General features: G+C 34.1%; 1 protein-coding gene across 3 annotated transcripts; it reads left to right on the top strand.

Annotated features, from left to right (window-relative positions):
- Nucleotides 1–582: 582 nt before the first annotated feature.
- Nucleotides 583–15,951, top strand: LOC128189195 (uncharacterized). Of its 3 annotated transcripts, none has more exons than XM_052860700.1 (31): nucleotides 583–808; nucleotides 1,207–1,651; nucleotides 1,821–1,882; nucleotides 2,091–2,197; nucleotides 2,414–2,542; nucleotides 2,855–2,906; nucleotides 3,140–3,225; nucleotides 3,622–3,747; nucleotides 3,843–3,932; nucleotides 4,027–4,098; nucleotides 4,435–4,555; nucleotides 4,864–5,022; nucleotides 5,205–5,352; nucleotides 5,583–5,655; nucleotides 5,982–6,044; nucleotides 6,507–6,533; nucleotides 8,220–8,269; nucleotides 8,439–8,529; nucleotides 8,955–9,025; nucleotides 9,127–9,259; nucleotides 9,717–9,902; nucleotides 10,126–10,305; nucleotides 10,669–10,811; nucleotides 10,931–10,976; nucleotides 11,167–11,321; nucleotides 11,881–12,001; nucleotides 12,538–12,657; nucleotides 12,900–13,035; nucleotides 13,299–13,471; nucleotides 13,708–13,774; nucleotides 13,869–15,951. In XM_052860700.1, the coding sequence occupies exons 2-31, from the start codon at nucleotides 1,251–1,253 to the stop codon at nucleotides 13,949–13,951; spliced, it is 3,471 nt and encodes a 1,156-aa protein (XP_052716660.1). In that variant the 5' UTR covers nucleotides 583–808; nucleotides 1,207–1,250; the 3' UTR covers nucleotides 13,952–15,951. The 3 variants fall into 3 exon arrangements, with proteins under 3 accessions (XP_052716660.1, XP_052716659.1, XP_052716661.1); XM_052860699.1 differs by having other exon boundaries at nucleotides 3,610–3,747; XM_052860701.1 differs by lacking the exon at nucleotides 6,507–6,533 and having other exon boundaries at nucleotides 3,610–3,747.
- Nucleotides 15,952–16,503: the final 552 nt, after the last annotated feature.

The following is a 16,503-nucleotide window of genomic DNA, read 5'->3' as shown; positions in this document are numbered from 1 at the left end:
GCCTTGAAAAAAACCCTAACTCAATTTAAATACTTTTTAAATAATTGAAAATCCTAATCCGTGGGGGTAGGGGGCTAAGTGTACCTTTAACTTCAATTTCACAGTTTATTTCCTCTCTTTCATTTCAAATTTTACATGGTCCCAAAAACATTGGGGGGGGGGGGGGGGTGCAACTGTATGTTAATTCAAGAAAAATATTTGCTGCGAGAAAACGTGTGCTGGAGGGGGGCAGTCCCGTCCCCCTGTCCCTGCCCCCATTCCAACCCCCAACCCCCCTCCGATGCTAAGTGCCTGTTGTTTTCCTGTAACATTGATTTTGATTGTTCTCTCAATTGTTTATTTAATTTTTTGGTGTAAAATCTAATGTACCTAACATTTTTATCACTTCTGATCATATTTTTCATATAAAAATCGCATTTTTAAATTGCACATATATCAGTTCGAAGTTCCTCCAAATAGCTTTCGAATTTCCTCCCAATCGTTTACCGATCCCGATGGAAAGTTGGTTCACGCATGCGCACATCCTGGTTATAGTGCCTGGTTATAGGATATAAAAAGTACCCTATTCTATACCTCTATTTTCGAAAGAAATTCGGATCGTAAACATAAAGAGTGAAATGTTTTCGCTCTAATGAAACGGTAGTGCAAAATGTTTCATTTGGATGTTCATAAAGCATAACATAACTAAGGTTGAGAGATGGACGTTTAGTTTTTTGAAACATAGTCTTTCGGAAGAAATGAAAGCGTCTATAACAACCCCAATTCAGAGTGCCGAATTTTCTCGGAGGAATTTTTTGGTAACGAATAGGTAATGCAATATAAATATCGTTTTCCTGAACATCCTTGGCAATTGGTTAAACAGGTCTTAGATTTCTCAGTATGTTAAATGGGTTTGATAAATATTCCTGTATGTGGTACTAGTTTGCATTTTACTGTTATATATAGTCCATTTAACTCTTTTAATACTTAGAGACACAGCAGGAGTTATATAAGTACATAACAACGTAGTTACGTATGTCGTGTAGAAACTTGACATATATCCTAATTAATTATATTCCATTTTTGTTAATTAAGAGACTCAGTGAAAAGTTTCTCATTAGTATACACTTGATATATACCGTATGAATCCCACCTAGGGCTGAGTTGTTTCAAATTAGATTGCTAATAACAATCATTACAATAATAGATACGTGGATAATTTTGCAGATTTTCAGATAAACGCATTTGAAGATGATCTCTACAACACAAAAATGACTTCATCTACAAATGGACTATGTGACTGTGCAATGGCTCTTTTGTCAGCCAAATCTTCAACAGATGAGCAGATCATGTTGAAATCCATTCACAGACATCTCTCTGATCTCACTGGTGCAGCAAAAGGGTTTCAGAATGGGAATGGAAATCAGAATCATTTTCATGGAGAAATGTCAACCCATCACCTTGAGTCTCAGATTGTGGTTTTAATTTCTGATCAAGATGTGCTGAATAAGTTGACTTGCTATGTGTTTGATAGAAGATATGGATGGTCAGAGGCAGGCAGAGATGGAATGAGACGAGTTAGAAGAATGTCCAGCACTGGAACTACACTGGAAGCCAGTGATGGACACATGAAAGCAGTGTTAAATGACCTTCTTGATAATATTATCAGGTGGTAAGTAAAGACTGCTCCAAGGAACATGGGTTTCAAATTAATTTTTTAAGTTTACAGTGACAGTAAAACGTTATCATTTACATGAAAGCAATTAAGATGATATTCATTATTGTTATCATAAAACACCAGTTTGATATGGTAAATAATAAGCTACTTTTTATTTTATCAGGTACATCCACCAGCCCCTCTCTGTTCAATTAGTTCATGCATTTGAGTATACAATGAAGCAGGGTAAGTAAATCATGTTCAAGGATTCGTTATATCTTTGCAAGAGAGAGAGAGAGAGAGAGAGAGAGAGAGAGAGAGAGAGAGAGAGAGGAAGGAGAGAGGAGAGAGAGAGAGAGAGAAAAGAAGGATACAACCTTTTTTAAAACATTGATTAAAAGATTAAAGACTTGCAGTATTGGAAATAAAGAACTGTCATTCCTTTATTTTCCAGTCTCTGATGTCCATGTTGTCCGAAACAGAACGATCATTCACTTCATGGAGTGGCTAAGACAAAATCAAGAAGAATTACAGGACTTTGAATGCACCCAATTGATACAAGTAATTTTTTTAGAGAGAATTTTATGAATATGTGTAGAACAACAAAGGTCATTGCCAATATTGGCAGCTATAAGCAAACTAATTTTTGTTGACTTTTAAAAGTGCAGATGCAAGTTAATAATTTAAATGTGTATTTGTATGACAATGCATTGATAATGCATATTTCACATTCAAATTACTTACCTGTAATCTCTGCTCCATGTCTTTTGTATTTAGAAATTAATCATAGCAGCATTAACTGATGTTTGGTCAGCCATACGAAATTCTTGTGCCAAAAGTTTGGGACCAATAGTGTCACATCTTTCCGTTGTTGAACAAGAAAAGATATTCCAGAAACTTGTTAAGGTAATGTTTGCTATCAAAATATATTTACTGTAGATATGTAACTCATTTTTTCTTTGAAATCTTTTTGATGGTTGGATAAAAGTGAAGTCAGATGACACAGTCTGCATAAACCATATATTGAATATACATATACCGGTATATAATCACTAATACATGTCCACATTAGTTTTTTTTTTAGGGGGAGGGGGGAGAACAGGAATTAAAAGGAAGGAAGGAGAATAGAGGGTGGATTATCAGTAAACTAGTAGCTGTATAGCATAAAATAAGTTTATATTGATCGCTAAAGTAAAACTTCATTCAATCTTTTTTTAGCTGTGTGTCTCTGAGACCTCCTCATGGCAAGCTGTTGAGGGTGCAATAATGGGTAAGATAGATATATAGAACCTACTAAATAGAATGTGTGGCTCACGCATGATAATTGAATTTTTCACTCTCAAACACAAAGTCTGCAGATGACTGCTTGGAAACAAAAATATTTTGATAACTCTTTTGATATTTTTTTGATATTGACACAATGATTTAAGAGTCTGTATAAATGTGACATTGTAACATGGTGGTTCCCTGATTTCCTGTGTAACTACAGTGTGTTTATTACAGGTATAAACTCCATCATTCAGCAGTATACAGAGAAAGCTGACTCTAGATCCACCACTCCACAATTCTCTCTCCACAACCAGTCCATGGTAACTAATCAATTCAATATTTGAATTTGAGAACATTACACAAAATTTTCAACATTTTGACTTAATATTAATTTTTGAATTGTCTGTATTAATGGTCTTATAATGTATATATTCTGGGTTCTTCATAACCTTGTACTCATGAGCATGTATGCTCATAATATATTCTTATGCATTACATGTACATAAGATAAACATTACATTAGATTTATTTTCAAAAAAATGTATAAAATTTTATATACATGATGTTTCATTATACATAAATGTTTCTCTACCTGATGGAAATATGGGTTCTAAATTGATTTTCCTTGGTTTTAAAGATGATTTGTGAAATTCACTGATACATGTATATGCTCCTTTGCAAACATTGTATCTCATAATTTTCAGGATATCCCACAGGTGCCAAATTTCATATCGTCAGAGATTCACAATGTTGTGTTTAAATTGCTGTATCACTCCCAGCTAACCATCAGGGAACATGCGGCCAAGGCATTGTCCACTTACATATCATGTAGTGATGTCCAGGTATATAGTAACAATTTAATTAACTCACACCATTCAGTATTGCTGATGTATTGAAATTGTAGTTGCTATCACACAGCAATAAATCTATGTTTTAGGAAGCCTACTCGACATTCCAACAAGTTATTCAGCAGCTTTTAAAAGACGTCGTTGGGTCTACAGACGTTCTCAGCTCTGTGGAATCTATTGTGAGTCATTTTTCATTAGTATAAGTCCAATTTGTATTGATATAAACCAAAAGTCCCTGCTTGTTTGGTGTTAATCCTGTTTATCTTATTGTAGAAGTTGCCAATCCAGTTCCTAGATGCCTATGCAGCTGAAGGCTTACTCAGTGTGTGTCTGTCAATCATCAAGGTATTCCATTCACTGCATAACTCAATAATTACCGTACTTGTAAGTTGAAGTTTTCAGATTGTTCAACCAATGAAGAGTTAAGTAACTGAATTGTGTGTTATGTGCAATGTATTGGCAATGAATCACAGACACCTTAATTTTTATAATTCAGTCGCTAATCCAAATATAAAAAATTCTACCTCTTCTATATATAAACTCACCTTTGGTATCTATATATACAGAGGAGGTAGAATTTCTCAATATTTAGCTTATTGAGCGATTGATTGATAAAAATTCAGGTGCCTGTGAATGAATCGACTTGTGCGTTAGTATGTACGTTCTCTTTCCTCCACACAGGTGTTGCCGCTACAGATGATGCTGTCTGACTGGCTGACCTACACCAACACCTTCCTTTTGTATCTCTCCCACCCAGCCTCCACGGTCAGGCAGGCCACCAGCTCCATATTCAGATACCTGGGTGAGTCTTAACTATAACATCATTCACATTGGATTCAACAGTAAATGATTATGATGGCAGTTATTATCGCTTAACATTTGACCTCATGGATTTCCTTGCCCTTTAGTTAATCTTTGTCATGTACATGTTGCTTCAAATAGAGACAGCTTTTTGCTTCTCTACCCAGTCCGATATCCCACAAGGTGCTTTTCATAAACATAGATTCAATTTTCTAATTAAGGAATGTTGTTGAGAGACTGATTTGTTCATTACAGAAAATCTTCTAAACAGTTGATAACAGGACTAAATGTCTTCTATTATTTTGACAGTGTCTAAGTGCAGCCACTGTCCTGTCCTGGTCAGTCTGCTGCTACAGTCATTGGTTCAGGGCTGGATCCCCAACACAGACATCTTACAGAGGGAGGAAAAAACAACAGCAGACCAGAGCTGTTCTAGTCATGTCAGAGCTTCAGTCACCAGCAACAAAGGTGAACATTGATTGACCAGATATGTTCATTTTTATAGATGACTGTCATCTGGTTATACCAATGTTTTAATGTCAGAACTGTTATAATATTCATAACAATATTATCAATTTCTCTTCAGATAACTTTACATTTTGAAATATATGATATATGAAGCACCGTTTTCTGGTTTTCTTTGGATGTAGGCTTCCTCCTAGATGCCTGGGAGAGCAGAGAAGGGAGGCTACTGGCGTATGAGTTGATCATGAAGTTCTTCATCAAAAACCACTGGTTGTACACGTTTGGTCCAGCTGCATCCTCTCAACTCAGGAGACAAAACACCGACTCAGAGATGTAAGACATTGTTGAATGTGTCCACCAACCTTATCTGTTATCAGCTAACAATCAAATCCACCATTATTAGGACATTATTAAAAAAAACCCAAGAAATTTTCTCATATCTAGTGCATATATTTCCATGAATAATGAATGATTAAAAAAAATTGAATACCGGTACATTGTACTGTGTTTGTTGCAATTTGATATTAAAACATTGCATGGCTAAACCATTGGGGGTATTTCAGACAATCAGAAGATGAAGATAATATTCCAGAGGTAAAGATCAAAGAGCATGAGAGAACTCACAGTATATCCTGTGTAAGTTGTTTATGTCACCAGGTTAACAGGTGTGTGACTGTCAGTCAATGTATTGAGTCTCAATAGTGTAGTGGTAAGAGCGCTGGCATAGGTTCTAGTCTCATTTGAGACTTGACTTTTCACCACCTATTACATTTATTAACAGAGTATGTAATTTCTTCTTCAAATAAAATTCTCATTAATAAAAGAGCAAATCCTATTAAATAAGTTGAATTATTACCGGTAGTTGCATATTGATATGAAATACAGAAAGTGATAGGTTAAAGTCCCAAAAGGACAGAAAAAATATACTGTCACACTCCTATAATTTTCTTACTTATTTATAGACTGAAGAATTTGAGAAGACTAATGTTGTGTTCCATGACTCTACCTCGGAGCAGTCCCTACCAGTAAGTAACCAATCAGATTTAATTTGTCTACTGAGACACATTATTTTCTGGGGTGTGTAACAATTTCAGTTACATGTATTTAGAATTTTAGCCAATAATGATATGTCTTACTAACCAACAGTTATCTGCTTTTATGAATTCTCTTCATTAATCTTGGATTTTTTCTTCTTGCAATTATTTTACTTTTTTGCATTTCATAAGCTAGTTTGTAACAATTGTTTTATTACATTTGTAGTGGATGTATTGATATCATGCTATACCAACATTTTTATATATGTCCTACCTAGTTCATGTAGAGTTTGTCTTTGATTGTGTAGTTATTCATATACTTATAGTAGGTAAATGCAATATGGTAGATAACTTTTCTCTGTACTTAATCTCTCTTACTGCTAAGAGAGCATTATACTGCTGTTAAAGGTAGTAGTAGCTTTAATAGTCAAAATGTGGATTGTATATTATTAGCAAATGAGGAGAATGTTCTACAGAAAGGTATACTTTTACTCTTATATCGTATATAGCCAGATTATTTTATTTTCTGCTTTCCTAATTTTGCTTATTTTTTGTAGAATTATAGATGTATAGTGAATATTCTTACACAACTTAGGCCTGAGAGAGAGAGAGAGAGAGAGAGAGAGAGAGAGAGAGAGAGAGAGAGAGAGAGAGAGAGAGAGAGAGATTGCATGTCATATATACCAATACACAAACAATAACCATGGAAAGGTACTACCCACAGTATTTTTTTTATGAAGATTTCAATAATTTTCGGTCCTTGCCACCATATCACTAGTTTCCAAAACTAATGACACATTTACACCATGCATGTGCATATCATTTATCATTGATGCATGTGAAAAGACTAAATGTGGATGTTTTGATTATCCAAAGAGTGTAGTAAATTGTATGTTATTTCTCTCGCACATTACTCATGATTAATTTTTTCAACTATATATCAAAGAACTGGTACATTAGTCATATATGAAGTACTTCCCACTGCTGCAGTAACTTGACCAATGCAGCAGAACAACTTCATGTTGGCAGGCTTGTTTTTGGTTTAAGCTTGTATAAGTTTTGGTATTCTTTCTGGCTATAGAGCAAGTTGCTGTAGTTAAAACTTATTTTCTCTACAGTTGTACAGGAAATCTTGCTCACCACATTTACAGTCCTTTGTAATATAATACTAGTGGATCCAATCGTTCAAATACACTAAGACTTCTGTCCATAACACCTCTATACATTGTATCTAACAATCCATGAAGGGGCAATTCTTTCTGTCTATCACAATTCTTTCTGTCTATCACAATTCTTTCTGTCTATCAGACTGTCTATATGTCCTTTATCTATAAAACGTACAGGGGAATTGCCGCTTTACTGATAGTGTATAAAGAGGACATTGAAAAAAGCATGCTAATATTGTTTTGTTTAATTGAATGTCATCTACAATGCAAGGTTCACCTTTGCTAACCAAGGATGACAATCCATGATCTTTCTCTATAGAGTAACACAGTGGATTGTCACCCTTGGTGAGCGAAGATGAGCAAGGCATAGCATGCAAAGCTTAATAAAGTACATATGTCTATGATGCACCGTTGTGAAGGAAGCTTTTCTGAATGGATTTTTTGAATCATGAATCATAATTTAAAGTTTAAGTGCTGGATGTTGACTAAAGCTTTGACTACCTAAACAGATCTTTTCTGCATGTCTGTTGTTACATTGAAAGGTTTAAAGAAATTGAATGACAGTGTTCTTTCCTTTGATTAATATCATCCTCTGTTTTCAACAAAACTCATCCATACAAACAATGTAGTTGGAAATTATCGGTTGATAGCAAGGAAGTTTGGCTATACTGGATTTCATTGTTGTGTGATTATGTGTGCAAATAAGCATGCATTGAATATCCATAATTCCTAATGGCTTTGATTTGACTTTCACACAAATAAAAGCAGCACACGCAATACCCTGAAATAATTTGACCTTTCTTGTGCTGGATGTGTGCATGTTTAACAGGCTTTATAGTGCTAAAAAAATGAGAGTGAACATAATCCACAAAAAAAAATTAAATAATTAAAACATGTTTTTTCTAACTAACCAGTATTATTGCTTTTTCAGGAAGTTTCCAAACTCTGATTTTACTCTGACTAATGAAATATTTTTAAATTTCTTTTTCTTTCTCAAAAGGTGCAATTTAAAAGTGAAGGCGGACTAAGGGTCCTAGGATATGAGAAAATGTAAGTCAGGCTCATTTACTTTCAGTTTATTTTCATAATATTGTTTGTACATAGTCAGATGTTAAAAGTTTTGGATTTGTTTTATTCTTTTTTTTCTATAGATTACATGATTTTATAATACCATTGTACCATAGCTTTGCATTAAAGAATGTAAATTATATTGTTTTAGGAATGGTGATACAGGAGGGAGAATCTCTAGGTACAGCCTGTTATCAATCCTCAGTCAGTTACAGAATATAGACTGCACTGTCAATAACAAGGTAGGGTACATGTATATAAAAACAAGGCTAATCCAGTCATCTACTGTCATTCATTGTGTATCATTGTGGAATCTTTCTCACTCAAATTCAACTCTAAAACCATTCAACCGGTTAATGAAAATAATTTTATATATTAGGGATCTTCTTCCTATTGAAAACATAAATTTCACAGATCAGGGGTTTATGATCTACATGCACACACTGCATTGGCTAAATATTGGCAATAGAAATAAAATCTCTGCGAGCTGCATTATACATGTACGAGGGTATTCAGAAATTTTTTGCCAATTAGGAATGAAAATTTAGGCATGCGAATACTTGAGTTGCAGTATCATACCTTATATCTCAGTCCGCATTATAAAGTACATGCACTTAGCAATAAAGTATTTTAAAGCCACTTATTTTATGGTTTTATGACCTTTCAGCATCCCAATGGTAGTCAGCAGATTAGAAACTCCACTTTCTACCAGAAACTTCAGGACACTCTTGGTAACAAGTAAGTAATCAACTAACAAAAAACTTTATATAGGCCAGAGAGACTCGTATCATAACTTGAAGAAAAAAAATTAATATTCACTGAATTCTCCACATTGTAAGGACCCCGCCGGAAATGGAATGGATGACTAGTGTGCAGTTAACTCCCCTGAAGCAGACCCTGAAACGGATCCTCCTACAGACTGTGGAGAGCTTGGCCGACTCCCAGTGGGAGCTCAGGAGGATCACCAAACAGGTCAGCAGGCTTAATCACACTATATTGGTAGACATTAATTAAATTAATCTAATATGTGTACAATGTATTAAGGTTCATTTATTCAATATTTTTCCCTTCCCCCTTCTTATTAATATAATTTGTGTACATTCTTCCTCCCATACACCCTGACTGCCATAAAGAGGACAGTTATAGTTAAGTCCCAATCTTATTAATATATTCATATTGAATAGAAATCATTGAGGTCTAAGCTAAACCAGCTCATTCAGGAATAGATTTTCTGCCACATTCTTTGTGATATACATGCATCATTCTCTTCATCTTTTACGATAGGTTTTGTGAAATCACTTTTCTGAAGGCTCATGCTGGTTTTCCTTATAATTCTGAATGCAATGAAATGAACGTGAGCATATAATATGTATATGTCAATGTACTAAATAATTGTACATGTAGTCATAAAAAAAATGATCATTTGTAGGTGTTGCCCTGCCTAGCTGAGGTAATTCGATGGTATGACATTGGCACACTGGAGGAGATCTGGCAGGCCCACCTGTCCACCAGACCCAGTCTGCTGACCTATGCTGCAGTTATGCTGCTCCAGGAATCTATGCTGCACTGTATCCACCTCACTCCACTTTTACAGAGGCCTCCATCCACTTGGCAGGTACAGCATTGAAACAAGCTTTTAAAATCTACAAATTTTATACAGATGAATATACATGTATATGCCTTAATCAACAAGGAACTTAGTTTTAATCATGAGAATTGGCTAATTCTGACTTTCAGAATTCCCTTTTTTAAATTTTAATTGGTTAATTATTATAACTTTGATTGATCATAAGTCTTTTCGTAAATATGATGATTATACATTGATACATTGTTTGTAGCATGAAGATTCCTGTAAACAGATCCTCCAGAAGATTGTGTCCAGTGTGACGGATCAGATTCCGACCTGTCTTCCCAGTCTGGACAAACTCGTACAACGATCCCGCTATGACCGTCTGTCTGTCCTAGCAGCCACCACCATCATATTGGCCCACGCACACTTTGATATCCCCTCAGACCAGGTACTTCATGCTTCAGCTATTTCCTGCAGTGATTAGTATTTTAATATCCAATTCTCTATTAACAATGCATTAATACTTACTTATTCATCATACACCCTTCAAACAATTAATTTACTTGCAGTGTATATGTAGTTAAAGATGTTAGATGCTAGAAATTTTAATCATTTGCAATGCTGCTCTAAGTCAGATTTCAGTTTTCATTGTAAAACATTTTAAATAAAATAAAATCACAAAATCACTCTTCCTGTATGAATTGTTAAAAAATCTAGACAGAGCTTTAATCTTCATTATCAACGGAAATGACAGTGTATGAATATATGGTTTGTATGTTAGTGTAAGAATATATGGTGTATATCTTTGTAGCGAGTGAGCCAGATTGCCTCCGTCCTGTCCTACTGGAAGCTGCTGTTTGGCTTCACCCACCCTAACACAAGGATCAGCAAGGAGCTCCTACAGCAGGGCACAGACATCAGGCTCTTCTCCTCGCCTTTTGAAGGATATCTGAGGTAGAGTGCAATGTCTTTTACAGATTTAGACCTTAAAGCATTAAAATGAATGCTTTGAGGAAAGACATACACTTTGATATGAAGGAATTCATGACTTTTGTATTTTTTGTATTTTTCAGTTGTTGTCTGGTCAAACCAGAAAACAAATTCCAATGTGCAAAACAGGTAAGAGAGATTTATGTTTTATATCTGATATGTAACAATAATGAATTATTCTCTCTGTTTTCTGAACTGATCAGAATTTTATTTTATTCATATAAAATAGAACCATATACCCAGAGATAGCTAACAGCTAGTAATTATTCTAAAGTTTTTTTGTATTTACATATGTGAATGTGTTGATATTTATTGACAGGTAGAGAAGGTGTTTGTGAGTGCTTCACATCGAGCGTTACAGAGCTTCCTCCAGAAACTGCCCGTGGAGAGTGTGTGCTCCCTGATGCCCATTGTTGCCCACTATTCCGGGCTCTTCATTGAGGAGAGCTCAATCTGTAGGAATATGAGAGATTGGTAATTATTTCTTCCTCTCAGTCAAACATAAAATGGTTAGACTAGTACTTGACTGTTAAACCGTGGCTAGAAGTGAATGTCTCGAACTCAGATTTGTGTAAATTTTTGCTTGCTTTGAGTCTTTTTAATTTGTTTTCCTTGAATTACTGTACACGTATATTTATAGTAATAATTATTTATCAATAGACGTGTATGAAACAATATGGGTGTTTAGGTTGGAATAGGACACTTTGATATGATTGAAAGTGCATCATATATAAAATACATTTAAAGCTTTAACACTGCAAAACTTACAACAGTAAAGGTACCGGTATTCAGGAAATTCTTAGAAAAATGAAAGGATAATATAAAAAAAAATACAGCCAGACTTGAACATTTTTCAAATCATAAGCTGTTTAACATAATACTGTTCCAAGATAAGTAATATAAAGTATTGGTTTATTTTATCGCTCAGTACAAAGAAAGTACCGTTAATTCACAAAATTGAGGTATCTTATTCCTCTTCAAGGTGAACAATGTAATTGATAGTAATAGACGTTTACTCTTTATTTTCCTGCAGTCTGCATCGTGTAGGAATTAGAGTGGTGGAGTATGTCACCCAGAGCAGGGACGACAAACAAACATGTCTGATGTGTCTCCATCTGACCCTCAAAGAGCTGGCAGCCATAGTAACACTTAAGGTAAAATAAACTAAATATGTATTTTTTATATCCATATTAGCAGTCATTGTAAAATCTGAGGTATATACAATAAAAATGGTTCTAATGATTGTCAATGCAAATACAGTGGAATTTCAGTGAACTTGAATGTCACAAATATCTTCAGTCTGTGTAAGTTTGTTGGAGATCTCAATCACTTGTGTCTTAAGGCTTTAACCTTTATCAGAGACATTTTTTGCCTCTGCTGGGGTTTGAACCCTGGTCTTCTGGCATGCCAGTCCAGCACTCTGGCGATCGAGCTAGAGGATTAACTCACTAGCCAGAGCTATAGTAGTAATGCCATATACCGGACTCTACCACATCAAATCTGCAGAAATTTTGTAAATTTTTTCTTGGGTTTGTCGAAGTTGTGATAACATTGCTGGATATAAAAATCCAGAGATGCATGATTACATTTTGTGATTGTTTAGAACAGTGTATAAGATCAGGACTTTGTTTAGAACTTATAGATATACATATAGTGATGTATCCTAATGTAATCAATCTGATTCTTTCAGAGTGCGGAGGTACACCTGGTCCAGCGGTACCTGAGCATTTACCTGACTCTGTGTAAGCCCATGAACCCGGTCAAACACCTGAGGTCCATTTTCCTGGCTATTTGTTCCAGAGTCAGTGAGGTAATGGCATTTAAGTCAGAGAAGTAGAAGTACAGAGGGTTGTAGACTCATACTGATAGTCTTAAGATTGACATATACTGTAGGTTATTATAATGTTGAGGCCTGACATTTATTGAAAATCCTTGGATAAGTAGCAGTGCAGAGGGTAACCCTCAATCTGACAGTGGTAAGACTGACATTTGGTTATTTTGATATGATAATAAAACTTGATGTTGAGTGGTGACTTGTTTCTGTCCACACAGGGCATACACTTCAGTGTAGATCACTCCCCCCGGCCCAACGACGACCTGTGTCTGCTGTCTAATGACATCCCCATACCCTCCACCAACAGTTCCGAGTCCCTCAGTGACCTAGATGTGGAGGACACAGTCATTATTGGTGAGTCAAAGGGCATCTAAAAATCTGGTATTAAATAGAATGATGTAGAAAAAAACATTCACACTGGACTTTTTAAAATACTTCATGCTAGCGATGTTTTAAAATGTTCTTGCAGGCAAATAAAAATTGGTTTACTGTAAACCAAAAATAATTATTATGCCCATTGTATATAGTTGATTTTTAATTTGTCTTTAAATATAATTGATAAACGTTGTTTACCTACCAGTAGTAGAAATTTAATCAAGCAGCATATTTTTGAGCAGGTAGTCCAGGTCATTTCCCAGAATCCCTCACTTTGAATTTGAGTAACAGCAGCCTGCCATCAGGTCTTATAAGCTCTTTGAGTCAGGGGAGTGACAGAGATGGTGCCAAGTCTCCTTCTGACAAAGATTCCGAGAGCTCGGACTGGGATAGCTGGGATGAGGACAACAATGAGGTATTTAGTGAACAACCTGCAAATATACGATATATCAGTGAAGACGTATGATTTTTGTGCCCTGGGTTTAAGCTAAATTGAATGAATATACCATATACATGTACTGGTATAGTACATATATTCCCATTTTTGGGGGGCATCCCCCTTTTTAAAAACAAAAAATCTATTTTTCTCACTCTTGAATTTTTTTTAGTGAAAACATTTTTTCATTAAATCTAAATGATATTGAATTACAGGAGCAGTCCGCATTGACTCAAGCGTTTGGAGAGTTTCTGAAGTGTTTGAAAAAAATATGTGATTCAAGTAAGTTTGACAGTAGACCAGATAATGATATTCCAGATACATTACCTTGATACTTATAAATACTGAGGTTTGAATGTGAATTTCTATTACATAGGTTCCCATGGATTATTTGAAGCAGAATTGAAAAAGTTAGAAACAAGAGAAAGATCACTCATCAGGGAGATTATATCCAATTAACATTGTGAAAGACCACTAATCTAAAATAATTGTTGATAGATGTACAGTTGTATAACCTCCAGTTGTTTGCTGTCATATTAAAGATGGTGGCTTTATTGACTAACTGTGTTGTTAGATAGATCTAATATCTGATATAATTGAATGCATTAAAATGTTTAATATTGTTAATAATTGAATATGCTTTAATTAATAACATGCAAAGAGCTGTAAACGAAAACTACAAAGCATTAATTTCTAATGGTGTCTAAAGCATAAGTACACAAAGTTGGAGCATTTCTTACTTGTCAATTTGATATTGACACTAAAAAAATCTTGTTATTTTTTCATATTTATAGAGTATTTTATCTGAACTGTTTATTGTTCCACAATCTGTTTGTTACAGTCTGCTTCTGGTCAGCAATGACCTTGTTATCTGACTATAATGACACAGTTTTTGTTCCATATGTGCTTATTTTTATGTAGACACTAGATAGACTTGAAGCTGTAGTATAGATGTATTTATTGTAGAATAGATTCTACCTCATTTCAAATGATGTCTACTCTCTTTTATTGTTTACATTGTTAGACAGGTCTGCTCCCCTGGGACGTTAGTGATTAACTCTCTAATTTCTGTGATACATTTTTGAATTAATTAAGTGCTTGATAGAGTTTAATTTTAATGTTGTCGGCTTTTATGATATGATGTTACCCATTTTAGTACATAGGATTTTATTGTCACGTAATTTAATTATCATTGTTACACAATGTGTTTTAGTTTTTAAGTCTGCCAAAGTTTTAATTGGAAAAATATTAAGATTGTACAGTGATATTAGTTTTACCGGTAACTCTTTTTTCAGTTTATGCATGATGCTAAATCTAGATGTTATACGTGATCTCTGTTTGTTTTAGTTTTTTCAGCAGGGAAAAATCTTGCCGCATTAAGTTTGAAATAATGGTTTATGTACATTTTATTAATGTGGGGTTTACTGATTGACTCATTAATAAGCAACTTTATGCATTTACTATTTTCAAATAAGTTAAATCATTATGATATACCTGTATAAAGCTAAAAAATTAAATTGAAGTTTACAATTTTTTGTGTGGGGAAACTCAAACACAATAGACAACATTAATTTACAAGTAATAAAGACGGATTTGATTCAGACATAAAAACATAGTTAAGGAAGTGTGACAGTTAATTGTGACTGCTTGGTACATTTCTAAAAGAAGTGGTTTATTGTGCATGTAAGTTTAATTAATGTTTCCAGTATTTTTTAAGGTATACCGGTATGTCACTAAATAGTTATATATGATTACCAATACAGTTTGTTTTGTATTTTGATTTATTAATTTTTGTTATAACTATGTCTGTTAGGTTAGAATTGCTTAAGGCTTGATGTTATAAATTACTTTTGAAGTTTTGCTCTTATAAACAAACTTTAAAAACTATTGGAGACATTTTAGAAATATATGATCAAAGACAAGTAACCCACTGGGCAGAGCTTTCTCAAATCCTCAAAAACCATAGTAATTCTTACACAATTTTCTCTTTTGGAAAATGTGCATGATGAAGTTTTACTCGATGTGAATAGATCATAATTTCTGTAAGAAATATTTAGTACTATTTTGATTATAAGAAGAAAAAAATAGATGAACATTTTTTACAGGATAATATATCAATACTGTTTATGTAGAGAAATGTTTCTTATATCAGACAAAATAAGGAGAGTTAATTACCTCTTCTTACCCTTCTATCAGAACAATTATGTGAACGTCAAACTACAGGTTACTTTCTCGTCCCAGATACATGTAACTTATGTGATGAAAATAATTGTTTTAACTCATGAACTATCATTTAATTTTTACCACATCATTAACATCATCAAAAACTGGCATCTAGTACTGCATTTTATTCCGTCCAATTATTTGCTAGTTTTAATGGTCTGTTTTTGTTTACAACTTTTCATTGTAAAACTTTAACTATATGTATATTTATTGAAATAAACATATTCTTTCTGAGACTTCCTCGTAAGTGTAATTAATAAGCACCCAAATACTGTACAGGTATTGTAGTTTCACAGAACACTACAATTTGGTTTGTGTGCTACATGTATATCTACATATATATACATGTAAATTAATGTCAATTTCAGTTTATTATGATTACATTAAATGAAATCTGATTCCACTGCAAATCAAACAACCGGCCATAATCTTTTGTGTGTGCAATTTATCTGGTGCATTGGAATTTCTAAACAAGTTTAAACAACATATGCATTGATTAAAATACATTTCAACACGTAGTCTTATGAGTCCAGAGTAAAAGTAACCACTATTTTTATAATAGCAATAGGATACATATTAAATATTTAATGTATTAAAAATGAATTGATTGCTAAATTCATTGAAAAATTGTAACATTGAACATTACTTCCTCGGAATACTATTTATTTGACGACAATGGATGCGGACATAAGTGGGACGGTCCCACCCCCTTTCAATATTTAAAAAAAAAACCTCGAACCGATACGCCTCTCTTTATTACAAATGTAATTAACCAATTAATTCATTCT

The sequence above is a fragment of the Crassostrea angulata genome, chromosome 6 (assembly GCF_025612915.1).
Source record: "Crassostrea angulata isolate pt1a10 chromosome 6, ASM2561291v2, whole genome shotgun sequence".
Classification (NCBI taxonomy): domain Eukaryota; kingdom Metazoa; phylum Mollusca; class Bivalvia; order Ostreida; family Ostreidae; genus Magallana; species Magallana angulata.
The sequence above is the reverse complement of the archived record's forward strand: the minus strand, read 5'-3'. Positions and strand labels throughout refer to the sequence as shown.